Source organism: Falco peregrinus, chromosome 4, assembly GCF_023634155.1.
Source record: "Falco peregrinus isolate bFalPer1 chromosome 4, bFalPer1.pri, whole genome shotgun sequence".
Classification (NCBI taxonomy): domain Eukaryota; kingdom Metazoa; phylum Chordata; class Aves; order Falconiformes; family Falconidae; genus Falco; species Falco peregrinus.
Genome location: NC_073724.1, coordinates 110073588 through 110097561, shown reverse-complemented (window position 1 = coordinate 110097561; position 23974 = coordinate 110073588). Strand labels below are relative to the sequence as shown.

The 23974-nt window shown below is 38.8% G+C and overlaps 1 protein-coding gene across 2 annotated transcripts; it reads right to left on the bottom strand.

Annotated features, from left to right (window-relative positions):
• Positions 1–6: 6 nt before the first annotated feature.
• Positions 7–23936, bottom strand: MRE11 (MRE11 homolog, double strand break repair nuclease). Of its 2 annotated transcripts, none has more exons than XM_055802095.1 (20): positions 23809–23936; positions 23305–23395; positions 22685–22817; positions 20266–20426; positions 19515–19602; positions 18456–18597; positions 16655–16769; positions 15403–15588; positions 14807–14978; positions 13825–13905; positions 13155–13281; positions 11198–11301; positions 8531–8704; positions 7314–7376; positions 6142–6358; positions 5156–5239; positions 4124–4179; positions 3583–3650; positions 2622–2700; positions 7–1505 (listed from the first exon to the last, which is right to left on the bottom strand). In XM_055802095.1, the coding sequence occupies exons 2-20, from the start codon at positions 23322–23324 to the stop codon at positions 1455–1457; spliced, it is 2121 nt and encodes a 706-aa protein (XP_055658070.1). In that variant the 5' UTR covers positions 23325–23395; positions 23809–23936; the 3' UTR covers positions 7–1454. The 2 variants fall into 2 exon arrangements, with proteins under 2 accessions (XP_055658070.1, XP_013160730.1); XM_013305276.3 differs by lacking the exon at positions 23809–23936 and adding an exon at positions 23491–23648.
• Between the last annotated feature and the right edge of the window lie 38 nt (positions 23937–23974).

The window sequence follows — 23974 nt, the reverse complement described above, 5'->3', positions numbered from 1 at the left end:
GGAATATCAGGATTTGGTATGCTTTATCTGGTTTCTGTAAAAGGTATCTGTGAAATGATGCAATTTATAAAGTGAACAGTATTTAGAAAATGGAATAAAGCTATAGAGCTCATGGAGTCAAGTAATGAAAAGAAGTCATCAAAAACATCCGTGCAATGGCACACTCAAACTTAAATTAGAAAACAGGCATGGTGAAAAAAAGGTTGTAAGAATAATTGAAAAAAAATAATCACCCAGATTCATTTTTTTAGTGTAATTTGGAAGCATTCAAGAAAAGGAGTAACACCTTTTTTTCCTTTTTAATTATACAGCAAGAATGTGCATTTCCCTCTGCCCCAGCTATTTCCCTGGGAACCATCTTTTGCTAGCATGGCTTTGCTGAATTTTTGAGTTTTCCTGGGGCAGGTGGATTGGAAGTTATGTGAGTGAGAAGTGACTTTTTAAAAAAATTTCCAGTGTGATCTCTGAGAAATAATGATTTTCTGACCATCTTACTCCCCCACCCCCATACAACTAACAGACATAAAAATTAGAAGTATCTGTTTATAGTACAGTCTTTCTACACACACCAGCGTACATTTTTCCCCTTGAAATGAAGTGTGCCATCTTTATCTTCTATATAAGACAATTTGAGAACTGCTGCCGTTTAACACTGCATACAAAGCCGCTGTGAATAGGACAGCTAACTGAAAAAAAATGTGGTTAACCTTTTTTTTTTTTTTTGGTTGGGTTAAACTCACAACAAAAAGGTAGAAACGTCCATTGATACAATTCCTATTAATCCTATATACATTTCTAAAATCTTTGTCTAGGATGTCTCCAACGTGAAAAGACAGTCCCCTTTGGCACCTCTTTAATTACACAGCAGACTTCATTCCCATATACTATGACCTTTAATAACAGTGCAATAGTGGGTTTAGTTCTACTAGAGTTGAAAGCATTATAACATTTTCCAGCTTCAATACTGAAAACTGTATTTTTTGGGTAAAGCTATTACTCTTCAGAGTTTTCAACTGTATCCATAGAAAATTGCAAATAAGTACATGTTCTGTTAAGCTGAGTGAGTCAGTGTCCATATCCATACTTGTATACTCTCATAAATTTCCTCCTCTTCAAAATTCAATCCCAAGAGATGGAGTTTTCTATAAAACAGATTACTTATTTGCATTATCATCGCAGAAAGAAAACAGGGTTTTAAAAGTTTTAGAAAGAACTTGCAGTTTCAGGCAGTACTTCAGAATATTAGACACTCTAGTCTAATGTATCAAGCAATGCAACACCCAAATTTCACCTCTGTGAAATATTTTTGGTTTGGTTTTTTTCAGTGGCACTGAATTTGGTGCAGATCGGAGGCAAGCCATCATTTACAGAGAAATATATAGGGTATGACTTGCATACTGCTTTGCATTTTCTTCACAAACTTCCACAGTCTCTCCTGTACAGCAAGCCAGAAATTACTTCACTCTTCTTGATGTTGCAGTGCTTTTGAATGGATCAAATTCCTCCTGCAATTTGTAAACAGATGTGTGTTACTAGAACTAGCATGCTTTCTGAGCCGTTAAAAGTAAAGCCACCATTAGATTAAACTAGAAAGCCTGGTCATGTTTTTTGACAGCCCTGGTTTGCTGGTTTTGATATGAAAGAAATTATCCATTGATTTAAAAGTCCAGATCACAGATGTGCAGAGAATAGAAACTGAGTTTAAGTCAGTATGTTCAGAACAGCTACTTAAAATGAGGAACAATCTGTATTTCAAGTGTGACCTAGGAAAACATTATCATTACCTGCAGCACATACCTCAATGAAGTTATATCCGTATACATATCACACATCATAATTTACCGAGATGTGCATGAATCAAAAATACTGTTCCTTTTGCATGTTCAAGAAAACATTTAGGTTTGTATTTCAGGTACCACAAGAAGAGATAGCATAGTGGAGGGAAGGGACAAGAATGTAACATCTTCTCTGAAGTGGTCTGACATTGTTAAGGCTAGGATCCTGACCATACATGACAGTCTGCTAGTCTGTGAAAACTTACTGCACAGTATTTGACGGTATAATGTATATTTTATTCAGTCCAATACTGTGAATAAAGTTAGACTTGTTTAATTATGGAGGAAACCATTTCCTAGCAGTTCAAATATACACCGCAAGAACAGACATCCTGAACTTGAAGATAGTGTTTTGGATTTTTTAAATGCATTTACATAATTTGCAACAACAATAAAATGTCCTGGAAAATAGCCATTTTTAAATGTAAAAAACCAAACTTATCCCTTTTTACAAGAATAAAATACATCAACAAACAAAAGGAAATAGCAAAGCACTAGAAGATCTTATGATTACCTCCTTCCCCCGGCAAAATAACCTGTTCCACACATTTCAGGAATGATAATTAACTGATTAGGAACTGAAAGGAAAAAGGACTGGATATTTTCCCGAGATCCCCTCTAGCCTGATTTTTTATTATTATGTATATATTGTAATTAAAGCTGGTTGCAATAATCCAGCCCTGTTAATGAAAAAAAAAATATTCAATTTTACTCTGAAATGTTTTATTCAAATAGCTGTAAAACAGTAAGCAATAGAAAAGAAAAAAAGACCACTATATACAATACCTCATCTGACTCAAAATCAACTCCTCTAGCTGTTTGGCTTTGTGAACCTCTTTTACTAAATGAAGGTGTACTTGACAACCTTGAAACATAGAAAGAAAAAAAAAAAAAGCATCACCATGTTCTCAAATACCAGGCATTCCAATAACTTGCTCTTTCACTTAGATTTGGACCACCAATCCAGGATTAAGAATTAACAGAAATAGCAGTAAGTAGAACGATTCAAATGCTCAAACTAACAAATTAATTGTAAAGCTCTGACCTAGCTTATTTCAGTCAGGAGACCAATATAAGAAGGACATGGACCTGTTGGAGCAAGTCCACAGAAGTCCATGAAGACAATCAGAGGGCTGGAGCACTTCTCCTGTGAAGACAGGCTGAGGGAGCTGGGGTTGTTCAGCCTGGAGAAAAGAAGGCTCCAGGGAGACCTTTCAGTGGCCTTTCAAGACATTAAAGGGGGGATCTTACCCTTGTAAGAAAGATGGGGACAGACTTTTTACCAGGCCCTAGAGCAACAGGAAAAGGGGTAATGGTTTTAAGCTGAAAGAGGGTAGATTTAGATTAGGTATTAGGAAGAAATTCTTTACTGTGAGGGCGGTGAGGCACTGGCACAGGTTGCCCAGAGCAGCTGTGGCTGCCCCATCCCTGGCAGTGCTCAAGGCCAGGCTGGATGGGGCTGGGAGCAACCTGGGCTGGTGGAAGGTGTCTGTGCCTGTGGCAGGGGGCTGGAACTAGATGATCTTTAGGTCCCTTCCAACCCAAACCATTCTGTGATCCCATGATTTATTGTTACAGAAAGATCAGCCACATTAACAGGTAAAATATTATATAAATTCCTAAGTAGCGTTACGACTTTCTTTAAAATCTGGTTTTTTTCAGGTAGTGGATCAGATCCCTGGACTCTGCTAATTGCCAATCAGAAATAAGGCAGCAATGGTAGCATTCATGAAGCAAACATACTGACCTTTGATTTACTTTGGAAGAAGGAACAATAGAAATATCTTCTAGGTCTGAGTCATCATCTATAATATCCTGAAAAAGTATATAATTTATAAAGCTTTTTCACAGAATTTATTCTTACAGAAACGTAGCACTTAATACTAAAGTACTGTAGCACAGAGCCTTTGGTTTTTTTCCAGGTATATACCTACCTATTTATACACTTCACAGGGTTCCAAGGCTAGAATTGTACAACATACAAATACAGCACAAGTTCTGCTCTTCAGATCTTTGCTCTTGCAGAACCCCCCAAAATACTCATGCATATACACTCTGTATCTTAGACTATGGTCACAAATAAAACATGGTCCTTGTTTTTCTCAGACAAACATCACACCAAAAAAGGGTACAAAAGGTCTACATATTAACATGCAGAATCTTACTGCTGGAACTCATAGCTTGGGAACATCTGCTGGTTTTGGCTAACATTTTGACAATATATTTATTTTTCAAATCAAATGGCAGCAAAAGGCAGTGCAATTTCACTCATGCAAGATGCTTCTTACCTCAGAGTAAGATTTAGATGAATTCAAGGAGGGCTCTGGTTTCAAAGACCTAAAGGCTAGAATAAAAGAAATTTAAAAATTTTAAAGTGCTCACACAATAAAATGCGAATGACACTATATCATTCTTTTTACTTAAAATCTGTTTAGCATGCATTTCTTCTGTAAAACAACCAAGCAACCCCCCCCAAACCCAACCCAAAACCTTTGCTAGAGTCTGACAACCCAGGGATCTAACCCTCTGCACAGCAGCAAGTGCTTCCCACTCTGGCCGATTACTTAGGAGGAAGAGAAAAATATTACTATAATTGATATTCCTGTATGTCTAACAGTTTAGACATGAACATAACTGCTAAAATTGATTTCTCTGTAGTATTTCAGGTCATTTGCTGACCAACCTAAAATTTCGGTAATTTACTAATTAATTTAAAACTCGCTCTACCTTCAGGTAGTTTGTGTGGGATTCAAGTATAGACTTGCGAGCAGTATTTTTTTCTTTAATACTATCACCTACGCCATTTCCTCAGAGCTTTTCCTGTGTAGCAAGGAAGGGCTACTCACACATGCAGCTTAAATTGCAGGTAGATTTCTCTGCCCTAGTAAAAACTGGCATTCTTAAAACTTGCTACAATACAAGATTAAATGGATTTTCATTAAAGCTTACTAACTTGTGAACATCAGTGAAGTTTAACTTTTTATCCACTGAGGAATGTTCTGCACAAAACAGATGCCATTAAGTCACATTCCTTCAGGAACTGCATACAGTAAGATCTTTCCTATTTTCAGTTCTAGCCAGAAGCCCCTGACACATTTCATTTTAACTCATGACAGCAGGATATCCCTATTCTTTCTCCTCCCCTCTCCATTTTTCTTTCTCTCATCACTGTTAGCTATTCTATTTCATTAGAACCAGAAGAATCTCTCACAGCTGAATTGGACTGATAGAAATAAAGGCAATAAGGCACTTCATTAAATAAACACCTTCATTACAATCTGAGAGAGCAGATTAGAGTAATGGACAGATCAAAGGCCTACCATCCAGGATAGACATATTTTTGGCAGGCGCAGTTACAGGCTTGTAGGTTCTGCTGCTAGTAGCTGACTCTTGGCTAGTGTTTCCTGTAGGGATAATAAACAATATGGAAATCAGTCATTTGGGTTTTTTTCACCATTTAGTCTACTATTACTGAGAGGGAAGTCACTCAAAACCCTACATTCCTCTTTACTCCTTGACTTTTTTCCTTGAATCAAAGCCCTCCTTACACGCAGAAGAACTGCTCTGGGCCAAGTGTTCAAAGCTCCACAGACTCGGCCTCCTAACACTCCCCCGGGCTCTGATGGCACCACAAGTGTTGGAGCACACGCTCACTGAACTAGTTTAAAGGCACTAACCAAATCAGTCCTAAGGTGACTGCCTTTGTTTCAACTCATCCTGCTCTTAGACCTTTGGGCTATTACGGAGACAACTCAAAGCAGTACATTACTGCAAGACCCCATCGGTTTTTTTTTATTTATATATATATATATATATATATAATGGAAGTACTGCTACCACCGTAAAGTGCATAATCACACATAACCAAAGAGCTATTTACTTCATTTTGCTAGGAAACACTCCCCATTTTCTCCGTCACTAGAGACAATGAAGTCTCTGGTAAATTGCATTAGGAGAGACAATCTTCATCTCCTCTCTGTACTGATCAAATGCATTACCTTTAGCAGTAACCAAGGTTTATCCATGCACTCCATTGCACAGACCTTCCCAACAATGCATCTGTTAAAGAGTCTGCTATGTTTCCATAGCTGGGAAGCAAGGTATTTTTCTTTTCATCACCCTGTGGAAAAGTCACAACTTAAGCCTCATAAGGCAGTCAACTGTACGCAATATGATACCAAAAATACCTGTGAAGAACTTTTTTTCCAGTAGAGTCCTTAAGTGACAAATTTCCACTTGATGGAAGCATCAGAACCAAGCTGCCTTTTCAAGAACTGCAGTACAAAGAAAGTGAAGTTTTTCTCACCTCTTCCCCTTCGAGATGAACCTCTTGCTGTTAAATTTTGTCCTCTTGCACCTCTTGCCCTTCCTCTTGCCCGACCCCTTCCTCGGCTCAGTGTTGCAGGAAGGCCATCATCTGAATCACCGGTGCCTTTCACTCCCATATCCATGAGTTCTTCATCACTGGAGGCGCTGACAAGGACTGCATCCTCAGACCTGTGGGCTCTAGCCCTGGTCATTGCCTGAAATGGAACAGTAAGTGCTACAGGAAAAAGAATCTTAAATGATGGAATGTACCACTGTTAAATCCTATTTGTGATATATACTTCTGAACCCCTGCGGCTTAGAACACCCAAATCCACAGCGTTATGGAAGGCAAGGAAGTCTGTCAAAAAGCAGGGACAGCCTTTAGTCTATTTAATTTAAGACATGCACATATAAAGTAGTTAGCTAAGCTCTGATAACAGAATGGAGCTAGTTAATATGATACACCGTCAGTGGAGTTTGGTGAACAGTTCAGGTCACCCTGTGTCAGATATGTACATCTGCTTGGAGGAAGCACCCTCTGGGCTCCATTGACTTCATCTTCACTGATGACAGTGGGTGCCTAGTTCATGTGAAGAGATCTCAGACCAGAAGAACTGAATCTCACCCCAGGTGTCCTTTTTCTCAAAATTTCATTCCAGTCCCACATAGCTTGCAAAGACAAAGGAGCATCAAAGCTGTCAGTGGTTGGCAATTCTCTTTGGGAAGACATATGCAACCTAGATACGAATCTCTGGGAGACCCAAGACTACCAATGAGAACAGAATTACCTAAAGATTTACCGATAATAACAATTTGTTCCAGTAGTATCACTCAATACAGCCCATCCACATGTCCACTGGTGATGGGATCACAAATAGTTTAAGCTGACAGATCCCTGAAGATCACCTGCCTGGTCTAACCTCAGTTCAAAGCAAGAACAACTGAATGCTCAGGTCCACAAATTTGCACAAGAAAAGAGATCTCAAAAGCCAAATCAAACAGTAGCTAGGCACATATTATACCAAAGAAGATTTTAAAAAAGACTTACTTATCTTGCCTAGGCAGACAGGCACTTCTTGGCAAGGACCGTTTGAAGTACTGCTAAGTGACTTCATATGCAGAAGTCACCATTTCATTTTTCAGCCTATTTTCAAAATTCAAAGGAGTTACCTCATGAACTTCCTCATCCTCTTCGTCAGTGTTCTTTTTTCTGCTCTCCCTGAATTTTCGCACCTGATTATAAAAAAAAAAAAGTTCCCATCAAAATAATAGTCCATTTCATACAATCAAAACACAGTAAGTGAGAAGTCAAGCTCATGTGAGAGGCAAAAAAAGAGCACAGAATAACTGAAGAGTTTGTCTAGAGTCTTTTCATGCTGTCCTACAGTTTAAGAATCTCACATTCTATTAATAACTGGAGCTACATCACTGGGGAGAAAAAAGCTTGGGACGTGATGAAAAACAGGAGATACTGTGTTCAAGAGAAGGAGAGTATATGTAATTTGACAATAAGGGACAGTGAAATATGAATAACTGGAAAACAAGGGGTACAGATGAAGAAGCAAGATAGAAAACAATGGTATTGGGAAGAGACAAATGTTCAATACATGTGTAACTAAGAAAGCTCAACTTGTCAAGTATGTAAAAAGATATGATGGGTGAGAGGGAAAGATAGTAGTCCAAAATACAAACAAAACAAAAAAACCCAAAGTGGCACAGAAAGCCTACAGGTACTGATTGTTTACGGTCTCTTCCAAACCCTTGTGAATGAAAGCAATCAGAAAGAAAGCAGGTAGACACAACCTTCCTCTCCCCACCAGATTATTCTTTATGCAGGGCACAGTTAAGCTAAAGAACAACTTGTCACACAATGCTTGAATATTACAACTAAATACCTAGCCTCATGTGGAACCTCAAAAAGTTGTCAGAGAAGTCTATTAAGGCTTACTAGATACACATAATCCAGGTTTGTCTCTGGGAGGCCCTGAGCCGCAAGCAGTTAGAAGCTTGTAGAGCACCTGAAGGATTAGTTTCCTTTATGCTTGTCCTGTTCTTGTACTCTTCCCTAAGCCAGTATGAAAGAGCTAAGAAGAGATTATATCTACATCTTTCTCACAGTAGTTCTACATATATTAGTGACATCTTTTCTACGCATGTGAATGCAAATAAAGTGAGAATCAGTACAAGCATACCTTGTATGTGAGAGTCAATACAAGCTTTTAAATTATGTATTTGAAACTTCATCACCATATTTATTAATTCCAGAAAATGACTAGAAGTGAGTTTGCACATGCTACACACATCACACAAATCTATTAAACCAGGTTTGAGCACTGTTTTTATTACTGTCTGTCTTGATCTCTCCTAAGGAATTAACACAGTATTACCTCTTCGTCTATTTTTGATTCCTCTGCATCAGCACAACGCTCCTTAAGAAACTTCTGTGTTTTTTCTAATTGAAATTTCACCAACTCTTCTATGGCATCTTTTTCGTCTTTGTCCACAAACTCCTGCACTGCTTCTCCCATTCCTCTTTCAGTTAGAAGTGAAAGCTGTCCTTTCTTCATAATTGGGGAAAACATTTTGTTAAGAAGCATTTGTCATCAAAGAAAGTGAGTAATATTCCTCCGGTTTCAGATAACTATTACATTAACTTGGTTCCAAAATCGGTAACATGCATTCAAGATTTCAATCAGATAAAAGCACAGTGATAAGCAAACATGTTACCCATCATAATATAGTTACAACCATCTGGCTACTAGCACGTTACACCTACCTAACCAAGTATTTTCAAGACTCAAAGAAAAAAGCTTCATAGACAGTAAAGAAACTATAATGCTAGCCATATCTAAAATGTATTGTTGAGAGAAGGTAAACTGTATTCTTTCCTAGTTCCCCTCTCTTATTCAAGCTAAAGTTAAGACCAACTTGCAGAGACATAAAAACGCTATTAAAAACAGGCTCTGAATTATTATGGATTCCAAATTAGTTTCACTGTCAAATTCTAACATTAAAAAAATGGCAGTTACATAGCAGGGCAAATTATTACAATGAAGCATCAAGAGCTATTAAACAGAAGTCTTACTCTATTGAAATGCAATTCTATAAATACCAATAGTTCTCATATGTTCACCAAGTGAGATGACATTCATCAAGATATTCTACATTAAGGTATTACTACAGACACTAATTAGTAATAGTAGTAGATGCTACTGGTGGTGTTTCGCAGACACTCTCTTCTCTACCCTCCTTCCCAATACAGTAAGAAGAGACATTCTGAGAATGAAACTCCCACACGGGCAGTATTGTTTAAATAGCAGCCTCTTTTGTCTAAATTACAGCACAGACAATTGATTAGTAATAAGCATTATATAAGCTTATCAACTATTTTTGATCCTTCCAGGTGTCCTTTAGGAACTGTTTTGAGGGTTGCATCAGAAACATAAATCCTTTCCTGAAATAATGCTGCACCAAGGAATAAATTTTACAGCGATTATAAAATATGAAGTTTACAAAAAAGTAAGGTAAGGATCTCAAAAGACCGAGTGATTGTAATGACACAGAACATTCACATTGACTTTCAGCAATTAAGCTTTCTCCCAAAGAAAAAAAAAAAAAAAAGCAAGCTTGCTAAAAGAGATAAATGGCAGTGACTTTAATTCCCAGGCCTCAGCTTACCAGCAACACCGGAACTGAACAAAGTCTGGTACTTGTTAGGTGGTTTTGGTCTAAATTTTTTTGAACATTCAACTATGGCCCTGTGCCACCTCAGGGTCTGAGGGCTCATTTGTTTCCCTCATCAGACAAGATCAGGTGTCTAGCAAAACCTAAACCACAAGCTACCTTAACACAATTTTAAGACCCCTATCATCCTTTTGGGGCACAATATGCTTTCCCCCTCCCCTCCTTCTTTCATTACCACTGTTAACTAATATATTATCCCCCTACTGCAAGCCTTCCCAGAACACCAACAGACTCTTTCCAGTCTTTACAGATGTTGAGCTGCTGAACAGGCCGCAAATGCAGGGACCAGTAACTGAGCTGTTTATACAACAGCATACAAAGTGGGAAGATGGTGTAACAGGGACGTTCTGTAGAATAAGGGAGGAAAAGAGAGTAAAAGCAAAATTTATTCTTCGCAGAATAATACAGTGCCCTGTCTTTGACACTGCTACCGCTCCCCATGGGATTTAGGGTTGGCACATGTTTGACAAGTACCTACTTCTGAACTAGTCACCCTGGGTTCCCTTATCATATTCAGAAGGCAAACAGCCCTTCCAGGGCATGATTTATGCCATCCTAGTACTGACACCTAATGTGTCTAAAGTTAGGCAAGATGATATAATCTGGGGGATCTTTACCTCAGGAATCCTTGCTCTAATGACCTTCTATAAGGCATGTTCTGAAGCAGCTTCTGAAAGTTACGGTTGATCATGTAAGCTCATGCATTTAGGCATCTGACTCACTGATGAGTATTTTTTACCTCTGAGAAGTTACTGCCCTGGTCTTGGGAAAGGGAAATAGATCAGGTTTAATGGAAGGGTAGAGAGAAGGCAAACTACTGGGGGGGCTCTCTTCCTTTTCCCCGCTCTGCTTTAAATATAACGTGGAATTGCACTATGTCTGAGGACACCAATACACTGCAAAGTTAATAAGCTATTCCAAGTCAGCTGGTCACTGTAAGTGGTACAGCCTCACACTGACCCTACAGTGTATTAAGGTAGCTTCTCACTCACAGCATGCTGCTCCTGTAAGAACATGACACATCATTTAGTACAGGGCAGACACCACAAGTTCACATGAAGGGTCACCATAATGTTCTCACACCAGCATGTGTTCAGGTACCCTATATAACATATATACAACAGTTACCTATTAACCTAAGACATACACTTCATACAGGAATTCACATACAGTTATGTAGAAAATAGATTCACTTCTTGATGAATGTCAAAGTCTTTTAAGGGTACACTACTTGCATTAAGGAAGAAAAAAAGATTAAAAAACTATATTTCACTAAAAAATATTTAATAAAAATCATAAAAGGTAGATACCTTCTCTGCTGTCTGAAAATATTGTTTTACAAGGTCTTCTACCCTCAGTGTCATCTCCTCAGAAGCAGGTCTGCCAAGCAGTTTTCCAAAATTAAGATCACTGTCTAGAACAGAAAAGCATGGTGGCACTGTCACCCACATTTGCAGCTTTTAATTATCATCCCACTGACAGTAATAAGATGCCTATGTTAACCTTTTTTCCTAACAATTGTGAACCCTTTTACATGTAAACGTTTTTTGTTCTAATTGTAGTCTGTTCTCTGGAAACACAGGTAAATATAATAGATGTGATAATTGTACAAGACAATTTCACGTCTAGCAGATACAAAGTGTTCTTCTAACTACCAAATGACTGGAATTATAAATTGAACACTAAGTCCTGAAGGTTATTATAATTGAAATCTAGAAGATCACAAATGGAAGAAAATCAAAGGACTCAAAGCATAAGGGTTGGGGTTTTTTTGCAGGTAATGGTTACTAGAGAAGAAATTTTCCTCCAAAGCACACCAATTGATTTACAGTAGAAAATGCTCTTAGCTCATTAAAGCTGCCCCCCCATTCTTGGGCAGCAAGATAGGAGTGACAGAGGGATGAAAGGGATAATCACCTGAGGTTACCACATACCATGCAAAGTAATATCAATGGACTACAGACTGCTTCCAGACATCCAGATGTTGTTTTGCTAGCCTTGCTATATGCAAGCAGCTATGACAAAGGAAACAACAGTAACTTCTGCACTCATGAAGTCTTTACATCACCTGTACTGAACCACATCATTATGTGCACATGTACTGACAACTCTCCTTTATTAGCTACCTCCCTTGTATTAGGGGACATCTAATAAAGCAATGCAAAGAACCATAGTATTGTTTTTACATCCTCTTCTTGAAGCTGAGATGCACATTAACTAGGAAAAAGTAAAACACTTTGATGAAACATGGTGACAGATGTGGTAGCTATCTGGTATTCTCAAAATGTTAATGAGATTACACAACTGTTAAAAAAACCAGAGCAAAATAAACCAAGATTAATACAACATAATTAAAAAAAGCCTCACTAAAAGCAGGTTTTATTAATGAAACATGATGTTTTGAACTTTGTAAAATTGACAGTGTACGTAAAAACTGTCAATGGAATTTGAGTACTTACAAAGCACTAGGATTAACAGTTCTTTAGCACAGTATGTTCTTGTGCAAGCTGTATCTTCATTAGTGACTATTACAAATCCAGTATTTGGGCAACATCTATTAAACATTTATTAAAAATTCTAGGCACAGTGAGAAATGCTACAATAGTAACAGCTATTATTTGTTTTCCACAATTGCTTGAATAGAGACGTACCTGGAACAGACAAGCCAAGAGCACCTCATACACATGATTAATTAGGGCAAACAAAATGCTGTCGTACACTCGGACCTTTTTTTTTTTTTTTTTTGGAATACAAACATCTCTCAAACCCATCCCTCTCCATTACTATTTTAGGTATAAACAAATTAATTGCTACTATGCTACTACAACAAAATTAAAAAACAAAAGGAAAAAGCACAACACCCATCTCTTTTCCTGCAGAGTGCTCCAAACCAACCAACTCACTCTGAGAAGCCTCAGGAGTGAAGTGTTTAATGCCTTTCATGGTACTTATCATAGAATCATAAAGTAACTCAGTCTGGTATGGAGCTATATGTATTACCATAAGCAACTTAATAAGGTTTGAGGCTGAAGAAAAAGGAATTATTTATCAATAACTGTCAGAAGATGCTGTGCTGAACATGAGAATTTTAGACAAACCCAGAAACAGAACAGAAATACCTGTGCAATATATATATTAAATGCATCTTTACTCCTTCTATAACATATTAAGATGGCAGACACCAAGGCTTTGCAAGTGCTGGGCAACTAAATGAAGGAAGAATAATGAAAACCAAAGCAAGTCAATGATCCCTTCTTTTATATTTACCTTTTTTCTCTTTTTGCTCACGCCGCCTGAAAAAGTGTATGATGTCTTTTGGGTTAGCCACCCTGTCCATGTACTTCTGGCTAAAACGATGGACACTGAACGGTTCAAAGCCACCCGCATAATCAACCTAAGAGAGGAAAGGAAAAACTTAGATGTGAAACACCCAGAAGTAGAGAAGCCACACAAATCAGGATTAGTTTCTTACCCTTCAAAGGAAAAATCAAAGTAAAATATAAGTCAACCTAAAATTAATGCTTTACCATACTATGCAGAACAGTTAATGAATAATAATAGCCCATAATAATATTAAAAAAAATAGCTAATAACAGCCCAGATTCATAACTTGTTCTATTTACTAGTCTTCAGGACAGTCTCCATAAATTAGGTTAGGAACAAACACAGGATAATATGGCCCAAGAAAAACTGTAAATAGCCACTTTTGATGCCCTTACTCAGGCCAGAAGTGAAGTACACCTATGACCAATCTTATCCTTTACCGTAGAATACTGGTTATAAGTAAACAGAATCAGGTATAAAGATTACTTATATTTGCCTGTACACAGTAAGAAATTTTATATATTATGTGTTTATACAAAAAGCATAACTTTGCCTTGAAACTTCTCACAGTAACCTTTCAAAACAAAGCAATCCAAACCAAACCATTTCTCACTCGTAATCTTATGAGAGGCTTCTCTGGCTGGCGTGGATTTCCCAAGCGTTCTCTTTCTGCATTGTCCAGTATCAATTCAACCTGTGAAGCAGAATTCAAAATTCAGTTCCACTTTGTTCTCTTATAGATGCCTGAACCCTTCAGGTATAACTTAAAATACATACAGCTGCAGGGGGCAGAGCTACAATAATAAGTATTTCTAGAATGTGCTCTCATTCCTGAACAGACATATAAACCAGTATCCAGAAAAAAACCACAAGAACAAGTGAGAAAAAAATCACAATGAAAGGCTTATCTTTCAGTTATAGGGCAGTCTGGCAGTATCTACGTCACTGATCTCTCATACTATTTTACTTTATAGCTATCATCCTTTGCTAAATTTCTAGTTCCGGGGAAAAGCAGGAAGAAACTTACACAGATTGAAGAATCAAGAGCAATTAATAAACGTGCCTAGTTACTTCTGCCACTTCGCAGAATCACAGAATGGTCAGGGTTGGAAGGGACCTCTAGCGATCATCTAGTCCAACCCCCTGCTAAAGCAGGGTCATCTAAAGCAGTTGCTCAGAGTCACGTCCAGGCAGGTTTTGAATGTCTCCAGAGAAGGAAGCCCCACAGCCTCTCTGGGCAGCCTGTGCCAGCACACAGCCCAGCTCTCAGGGTTTAGGTGCATGTATTTGTGCTGTTTCCAAAGTGCACACCCAACCAACACCCACTCTTAGGCAGGGGGTTTTGTACAACAATGATACGAAGCCCCATAAAGGCAGTTCCAGCCTACTTTAATAAGTTATCCCAGTCAAAGAATCTGGAAGCTAAGGCTGCAGTGAATGTCATGGAATTAGCTTCCTATGGAAACACTGACTAAGTTCATCTCAAATAACATGGGGCAAGACACAAGATTTCTCATCTTCCAGTCTTAAAACCAGTCACAGATCCTACTCCCTGTCCATACAGTTATCCGTATACTGTTAGCATTACAAGTTACCTTTTCCATGCAGAATGCTTGTATTGCCTGAGTTACTTTCGGATTGTCGGGATTAAAAAGATCTGGATGATCAGCTAGAACAATATCCTCTGTGTGGAAAGTTCGCACTGTCTCTAGAGCAATCTTCTGCATTTTCATTTTTTTCCCTTTAACATGCAGCAAACCAATGTGTCTAGAAGGAGAAAGGTAACTTACTAGAAGAGAGCTATAGCATAAAGATTTGTTTTAGATTAATGTTTACTTTCCGGGGCAAAAGTTTAAAAGCTATAGGAAGTTCTCAGAACTTCAGTTCTATTGTATTTAGATTTTGCTTGTTCCATACACAAGCACATGTACACAGTTCCTTGTATTCCAACTTACAAGGGTGTAACTCCTCTTAGATGTTCCATTTGCTTCAAATGTTAGGTTTAATCCTAAATAAAGCAAAAGTTATTTTAGGCACTAATTCCATCTACTTAATTTGTTACGTCTGAAGCTAACCCATGCTATAACACAAATCCTTTCATATTTAGAGGAAATATTTTTCCTTTCTCAACACAACACATGAGAGACATAAGGCAAGGGATAAACAAGAAGAAAAAGAGAAGATCACATACTTCTTCACAGCTTCTCCAGGGGACAGAGATGTCACCACTGAACTTCCTGGCTGAGTAACATAGAAACGTTGCTGTTCATTTTGAGATGGAGCGATTTTGCACTCATGTTCATGACCCCACACAACAAGATCAATAAAGTCAGCTAAAAACTGCTCTGGAATGTAGTTGGTAGCTCCATGTTTGCTCCTGTTAAAGAAAAGAGAAAAATAGTTAGAATGTGTACAGTCCTGGGCGGACAAAGAGGGAGTGAAGGAGGTGTGATTTAAAGTGATACAGAAACTCCAGCAAAAAATATCTGATATACATTTCATATCTGGTACTCCTCACATTTCTTCCGTACACAATTGTTTGGTTAAACAAAAAGGCAGCTTACACAGCTCATTCTTTTCTGCTCCCATCCTTTTGTACGGATCTCCCTTTTCTTAGTATTTGGCTTGTAAGACTTTAGGGGTTTTTCTGTACAAGTGCTTTCATAGCACCTCATGGCCTTTTTCGGGGTTTGTTTTTTGGGTTTTTGTGGGGGTTTTTTTGTTTGTTTGTTGTTGTTTTTTTAAATGGTGGGGTAAAAAGCACTGAATTAGACATGGGACACACCACCTCCCATCCCCTTCCAGAAGGCAGAGGAGATGGAGGATGAGTGAGCTCCATCAGCCTACTAGATAGAGATCAGTACACAGGATGATCTGAGCTGTATTTGTTTACTTCTGTCTCACCATTACTTGCACATAAGGATTGCATTCTTATTCAGGAAAAATTGTAAGAAAGGAATTCCGCCTGTTCCTACTACCACTGCTGGGAGAAGTGTGTAGGCAGAAAGAACATGTTACCTATCCTCTGTTCAAGAGAACCTGCAAAGTATAACAGTGCAAGGGAAGATATGGTACTCGTCAAATTATGGTTCAAACAAGGATAGAAAATACAATACGAAGTTTAATGCTTTCAGCTCTAAGCAGCACACAAGACTAAACTATAGGCATATTATACTACAAACCCTCCGCTGCCCCTAATTATAAAAGCTTAGGAAGCAGTTTCCCAACATCCCTAACTCATTTATTTACACTCTTTTCCTTTATGATTCTTCTGCAAGAAGAGCTGTAAAACAATGCTTTCATTTGGGAAAATCTTAAGAGACCAGCTACTCACAAGAAGCACCAACTAGCATAGCTGGCTTTCTCACCTACCCTTCTCAAGGCAGTTTAATGAAGTAACACAACAGATTTAAAAATCACTGAAATTCATTCAATACTGTCACCTATTTTGATGGATCACAAACAAGTTAAACCAACTATCTTCATCTTCCCTTGGTCTCAGCATGGTTACTTGTTTATTGACAAACATACGATACAACCTCTCATCCGGAATCGCTCCTGGAATGGATAAAACAAAACATTTAATCATTTTTGTGTGGTAAACCAACTCTTTTATTTTATAGCATTTTTATTAGCAACTCTATTAAAAAGATCATGAAGAATACAACTTTGTGGCCAGATCAGATCTTCATTTTCATGACCTAAGAAGTCCGAGGCATGATTATGAATTTGAACAAATCAAAGTATAAATAGGCTATTTTACTACATAGACTTCTGAAAATCAGACATTTTAACATTAAATCTACCTTTAAACAACTGCTAAAAGCAGTTTCATTAACTACTACATCTGGTTTAAGAACCCTTGCCAGTTTTCTGTGCCAAATAACTGCCTAAGGGCAGAAATAAAAATATTAGAAGAGGCGTTTTGTTTCTTGTTGACAGAGTAAGAAGTATATTTTGTTGTAGGGTGGCATCTAAAAACAGATCGTACTGAATAGAGATGGAGTTCTTAAAAATACTTTGAAGTTCTCTACAAAACAAGAAATAAACCATGAATTCTGCAAAGTCTGTGCTTTCCCACACAGCATGAAAAAGCCTGCAGTACTTCTGAACTGTTTGTCAATGATTATTTCCTTGATGTTTTTAACAAGGACAAAAAAACCCCCAAACCATCCATATCCAGGGTACACGACGCATTTTAGTAAAACCCCATATGGAGTTGACATATTTTGTATAAGAACAAGTGCTCTCTAAATCAGACAAAGTTAAGAGGGTATATAAATCTGGCACAAGCTCAAAGAAACACCACATGAACATTTTCATGAAGAAACACCCATACTTTTGAAAGTTGTTGAATTTCCCATGAATATTTGGGGTATTAAAAGTTCAAATGCTTTTTGAAAACTTTTGTATTGTGGCATTAGAACCTTCACTACTAACCCTTAGAACATCTAGTAAGCATTTAAAGTATCTCATTAAACACATGAAATCACAGCCAACTAGGACTTAACTTATAGCTATAAAGGTTGCTTGGAAATAAGTGTTTAAGTACTCATGACTGGACGTAAAATAAGGGGGAAAAATTAAGATCTTAATAGTTAACTTCTCCAGATGAAAACAGTCAAACATAACCATTCTAAGTAAGAAGTGAGGGTAGAGGAGAAAATAGAAAGCGACAAAATGAAGTTGAAAACCTACCATAGAATACCTTTAAATTATGAAGCTCTTTGTAAGCTTCTTTAAAGAAACTGAGGTTACCTGTGACAGATGTTACTTATGAACCACTTCAGGTATGTCAGACATTAGCTTTCTGCTCCGACAGTTTGTTTTTAAATATAACCAAAATGTCAAGTGAACACACAATGTTTAAGTTTTACCTGAACAGGAGGAAGTAAACTTAATACACAACAGCGAGAATTTAAGAGTGTCATTGCCCTGATTCAATACACAGGCACTATCTATGGCTGACTTAAGCAGGGTTCATTTAAGGCCAACAGAAGTATGGAAATGAAGTTACCGAAGGATTTATTTTAAAATTTAAAAAAGCAAACAAAAAAACTCCTGTCAGCCAGTGACAACAACAGGAGGAGAAACCTGACACTGTGACAGAATGATACACTTTGATTGAGCATTACTTAGGCTTTCATGTTTGTTGCAGCTCTGTTTGTTCCAACTTAATTTAGACCTATTGAGCTTCAGTAATACATGAACAGTGTAGCCACAGTCTGGCAGCCTAATACTTACCCAAGCCATACAGAGCAATTTTTGTTCTACCCTTACGCAATAAAATGGGACTAATATCTATTTTCTCCACAGAAGTTGAACGTCCAAAGTGATTCAACAATCCTGCACAGCTTAAAATATCCAACGCACATAGCGCATCTGCCTGTAGAAAATATTAAGAAACAAATATAAAAAATTTTAAATGAACATTTAATCTTTAAAGTATAAGTGAAACAGACTCAAAAGGGACAAGTAACTTCTGTGGTTGAAAAACCCCACCACACATATTAGTTTCGGTTTTCAGTACTCATGGGTATTGAAGAAAATCCCTTTTCCTTACAAGTTTTGTTTCATTTGAACAACATGAAATTAAATATTAAATCATTCAGAAAAACAAAAACAAAACAAAAAAACCCAAACAGTCAAAGTCTAAATTACTATAGAAAATTATCTGGTTAAGCTAACTACTTCACAGTGAGTCCAAAGTTAAACTTCTGTTGTTAAAACACTCATCTCCATGATACACTGCTATTTGAGATAAAATGCAACATTTTTAATTCAACACACACACTTTGCTGCTTTCTAAAAGTAATTTTCCAACTTACTTTTAGTAGCTGATTTTTAAACTAGCATTTCATCATTATTAGATTATATTCTTTGAAAATATAAGATTCATATCAATTGCATATGCACAAGTCCAAATATCAAAATTCCCCTTCTTTAAGAAAAAGGCTTTCAGTCTCAACAGATAGGATTTGTATTAGAAGTTTTCTGAAGGGCTGCCATTTCTTGGTATGAAAAGTGATTCTGTTCTCAATGAGAGAAATCTACATAAATTCAGAATTTAAACATAGTTCATATGGATCCCTTAACTTCTTTCCTCCCTCTTTTTTAATGTCATGCTTAACCTGTCACTAACTAATAGAATTCCTAAAGATACACAAAATATTTACGTGAAGAGTGGAGCAACTGACTAAAACTAGCCTGTTCTTCAAGAACAGTATTTCTATACAAATCTCTATTTCTATAATACTATTTTTGTAATATAACAGCCCAGTACACAATTATGATCATATTTACCCCTGTGGGATCATCATGATTGCCATGAATACTAAAAATTGGCATAGAAATGTTGAGATTCCCATCCTGATAATTCACCCATGGAAACCTGAACAAGAAGAGGAAAAAAAAAGTATTTTTTTTTTTAATTACATTTTTTAGAAGTTAAAAGCTAATCTGCAAAGTTGTGGAAAATTCTCAATATTCTCTTCAAATTAATGTCATCAAAAATATATTATGACAGCAGCACAAATGAGTACTATGTGGCTATGGATAAACTTAAGCTATACAATGTAAGAGGATTCTTATTCATGGACTGGAACAGCACTTCCCACTGTGAACAGGCTAGTAAAAAGATCCTGTTTTTTAGGGCAAGCCCAAACAGAATTGCACAACTTGTTGTGAGGTATGTGCAAGAGGAGCAGACTGAGCTGTGCAACCTTTGTTTGCACACAAAGAACTCTGCCAATTTTACCATAGCAATTCAATTAAATTGGTTTATTTGCATTGTACTTGCAGGATAGAAACTATAGATTACATAAATGTATCAACTGTCACAACACATCCAGAAGTTTCTTAAAAAATTCTGTGCATTCCATTATAGACTTAGATTACAAAAGATGACAAGTGAAGTCATCCTGTAAACTGTACCACACAAACAGGCCTAAACTTCAAGGTTCCAGTCATGGAGGATAGAAATCACAAAAATCACAATGCATTCACTCAATGTGCAAACCAAACCTTATACCGTAATTTATAGGAACATACTTACTTGCTATAATGAAAATTAACTGCCTGATCACTCAAAATTTCAAACTGAACAGGACGATCACCCATGCAGTATTTTCTTAGTGACTCCAAACAAGAGTGTACTGTTTTTCTGGAAGGTTTGTTGTCATGAAAAAGGTCCCCACCTAATAAAACAAAGTCCACCTGTACATAACAAAAAGTTGCATTATATTAATACAACATTCTGTATTACCTTGAAAGACTTCAAAACAAATTGTTTAAATTATTTCTTCTAAGGAGTTCCATGTATCTCCTCATATCTGGACTGCTAGGTAAAACAAGCTGGTAGTTGTCAACACAGTATTTAACTTCCTCATGAAAGAAACATTAACTAAAGTTATTCATTAAAACAAAATCAAACCAAAAAAGACCCATTTCTGAAGAGCTATAGGAAAAAATAACCGAAACAATTGAAAAAAAACCCCAACAAAAATTCCAGTGAAGTGTTTTAATAAGGGTCTCCAGATTGGCTCCTGAACATTTTCTTTGAAAGGCACAAAGAGATACATTATCTTTTCATTGCTGTGATGGCAAGTGGGAAGAAAGCAGTAGCTATCACCACATTACTTTGAGAAGTGTCCTGGTTTCAAATGGGACAGAGTTAATTTTCTTCCCAGTAGCTGGTGCAGTGCTGTGGTTTGGATTTGGTATGAGAATAACGTTGATACTACACTGATGGTTTTGGTTGTTGCTGGGTGATGTTTATACTAAGTCAAGGACTTTTCAGCTTCTCAGACCCTAGCAGCAAGAGGGCTGGGGGAAAATTGGGAGGAGACGCAGCCAGGACAGGTGACCCAAACTAGCTAAAGAGGCATTCCATACGACAGAACACCATCCTGAGTATATAAGCTGGGGGAAGTTGGATCACAGCTCAGGGACTGGCTGGGCGTTGGTCAGCGGGTCGTAAGCAATTGTACTGTACATCACTTCTTTTTTTTCCTTCCCTTTGGATTTTATTTGTCTCCTCCCTCCCTTTCATTGCAATTGTCATTATTATTTTATTAATAATTAAAATAACTCAATCCTTGAGTTTTACTTTTTTCCCCAATTCTCCTCCCCATCCCTCTGGGGTGGGGCTGAGGGGGGAGCGGGGCAGGGTAGAATGAGCAGCTTTGTGGTACTTAAGTTTCCAGCTGAGGTTAAAACACGACAAGAATGTACTAGCTGAGTTTCCGTATATATTAAGCTTTTGAAAAAGCATTAGGGAAAAACAAAAAAAACCCCTCTTCATCAAAATTACGAATAATTTCACTAAGAAACTTTCAATCCTTAAAAACAGATTTATAGAATAGAATCATATTATAGAATCCTAGAATCATTTAGGTTGGAAAAGGATAGAGTAGAACACTGCTTGTGGTCCTGGTCCCTTAACCAGTCATCCCAAGGCCCAGAAGCCTCCCAACTGCCCTCAGACTTCATGTTGCACCTTCATTGCTGCCTGCCTGAGAAATCAGCAATGGGTACTAATCTGAGGGCTGCACCAGGGTGGGAAGGTTTCTCTTCACATCTTTAACCCGGGCCCCAGGGAGGCCGCAGCCTTCCCTAAGAAGTGGGTTCGGTCTGTGCACTGGGCCTTCCGGTCCCATCAGAAGGGAGCCTGCTGACAAGGACCCGTCTTTTGTTCTTTATGAAGCAGTTCTGATGCAGGGTGTAGGCTGACTTAACCTCACCGACACCTCTGTGTTAGAGGAACCATCGTCCCCGTTATTGTTCGGTTCCACCTGCAGAGCCTCACGCCCATCACGCGAGGGCACCTGGGCAGGTGGGGCGGCCACAGAGGGGACGTGCCTGATGTGCCAGGCAGGGACTTGTCAGCATTGCCCCCTGTGTGCTCAGCCAGGCAGAGAGAGGATGGGGAATCCTCTGTACCACGCGTCCTGCCTGCCTGGACCCGCACAGGTCACACTAGCTGCTCTTGCATGAGCTGCAGGCTCCTAGCAGCACTCTCTGCTCCCCTGGCGTGGGAATCCCACTGCACACCACACTGGAGCACTCCACTGTCAATCCTGTCGGCACCGGAGCTGCTCATCTCAGCAACTCAACACCTCCTAACTTTTTTTTCTACTTTCCAAGTTGTCTAAAGACTTTGTATCATTACCCTTGCTCTCCATAATCACCTTCCCTTACCGCAGGGACACATCTTCTCCAAATACTACTGGAACTAGTGTAGGCAATCTAAAAACACCATTAGTCCAACCAGTGTCATAATTTAAGAAAAATGCTCTCAGAAAGGAATAGGCGTTCCTTTTACTAAACAGAAACATTACTGTTGGAATAAATAGTTTAGTAATATCAAATTAAATGACTAAAGATTGAACCAGGACTAAGCTTTATAGCTTCTGGCAGGTTGGAATGTACTTTGCATGGTCTCACTCCTTCACTTTCCAAAAAGCAGTACTTACTTCATTTTTCTGAGCATGCTCCAGAATTTCATTAAAAGTTACGAATGTGTCATTTCCACGCACTGGATCCTTCTCCAAATAGCCAAGATGAATATCAGTAGCAATAAGTATTTTAAAGGTATCTTCGTCATCCCTGAATAAAATAGGAAAATGTGTGTTGAGGGAAATATACTTAAGGATTTCAACACCAGCTTTCTTAAGGTAACCTTTTCTGTCTGAAGTCATTAAACACACAGGAGATTTGTTAATAAAACTCTACTAAAATATCACTCCTGTCAATATTCTCAAAGCATTTCACTACTTTTATTGTAAATAGCCCTTCCTTCACCAAACCAACCAGTTTGACGATTTGGTTTTCCCAATCAGCCTACTCTAGCAGAGGCTGCAACCACCTCTCTGAAATATTTAACAAAAACCTAAAGAATCCTTTGTATGTCTTCTGCCTTTAAAAAAATCTTGGTAAGCAAACACTCGATTTTTCTCTTTGTACATATGATCGTAAGGACCTGAGGGTAAACCCAAATGATGACCTTTGCTGTTCTCAACTCATTCCAAACATACAAAAGATTTGTTATATGATATGACAGAAGAACACAGAGCTGTAGACAGCAGCAGCTTACTGGGAGTTGATGGTACTCATCTTGGTTCCAAGGCTCCTCACAAACAGGCTCTGGACTCAGGTCAGGAAGTCGGTTCCGACCCTCGTAGATACTAAGTAAAGCCAGAGAGACAGGAACAGAACCGAATTAGAATGAACGGCACAGCGAGCTGAGCCGCCAGTTACCCAGCCTTTCACCGGCAATTACCCTCAGGATAGGGAAAGCCCCTCGCTTGGTTTAACCATCTCCTACCGCACCAGATGCGGGGCCGCCCCGCCCGCCCCCGCCCCGCCAAGGCCACCCGGAAGCGCGAAAAGAAAAGGGATTTCACGGGAACGGCTGCAAAACGCGGCGGGGCAGGAGGCGGGCGAGCGAGGACAGCGGCACCGGGTCCCCGGGACGAGCGCGACCGCCAAGAGGTTCAGCATCAGCGAACAGTAACGGCGGCGGCAGCCGGCCCGCTCCCCCGCCAGAGCGGCCAAGCAGAAGCCGAGCGGGGAGCCCGAGGCCCGGCGCAGCGCTCACCCCGCGGCCTAGCGCGGCCGTTTCCATGGCGCCGAAGGGGGCGGGCCCGCCGCCGCGGCCCATACGCTGCTCTCGCGAGAGCCGTCTCGTTCAAAGCGCGCGCGCTGGCGCCCCCCTGCCGCCTCTCCCGCGGGGCCGCCGTGGTTGGTCAGCCAGCCCCGGCAAC

What these genes read in the sequence shown, in the direction of transcription:
- MRE11 (XM_055802095.1), bottom strand. Translation starts at nt 23,324, where the DNA reads ATGAGTACCATCAACTCCCA. An exon ending in GTTAATTTTCATTATAGCAA is followed by an intron (nt 19,603 to 20,265) that starts GTAAGTATGTTC and finishes CTTCTTGTTCAG; the next exon opens with GTTTCCATGGGTGAATTATC. An exon ending in TTCATCTCGAAGGGGAAGAG is followed by an intron (nt 5,240 to 6,141) that starts GTGAGAAAAACT and finishes TTATCCCTACAG; the next exon opens with GAAACACTAGCCAAGAGTCA.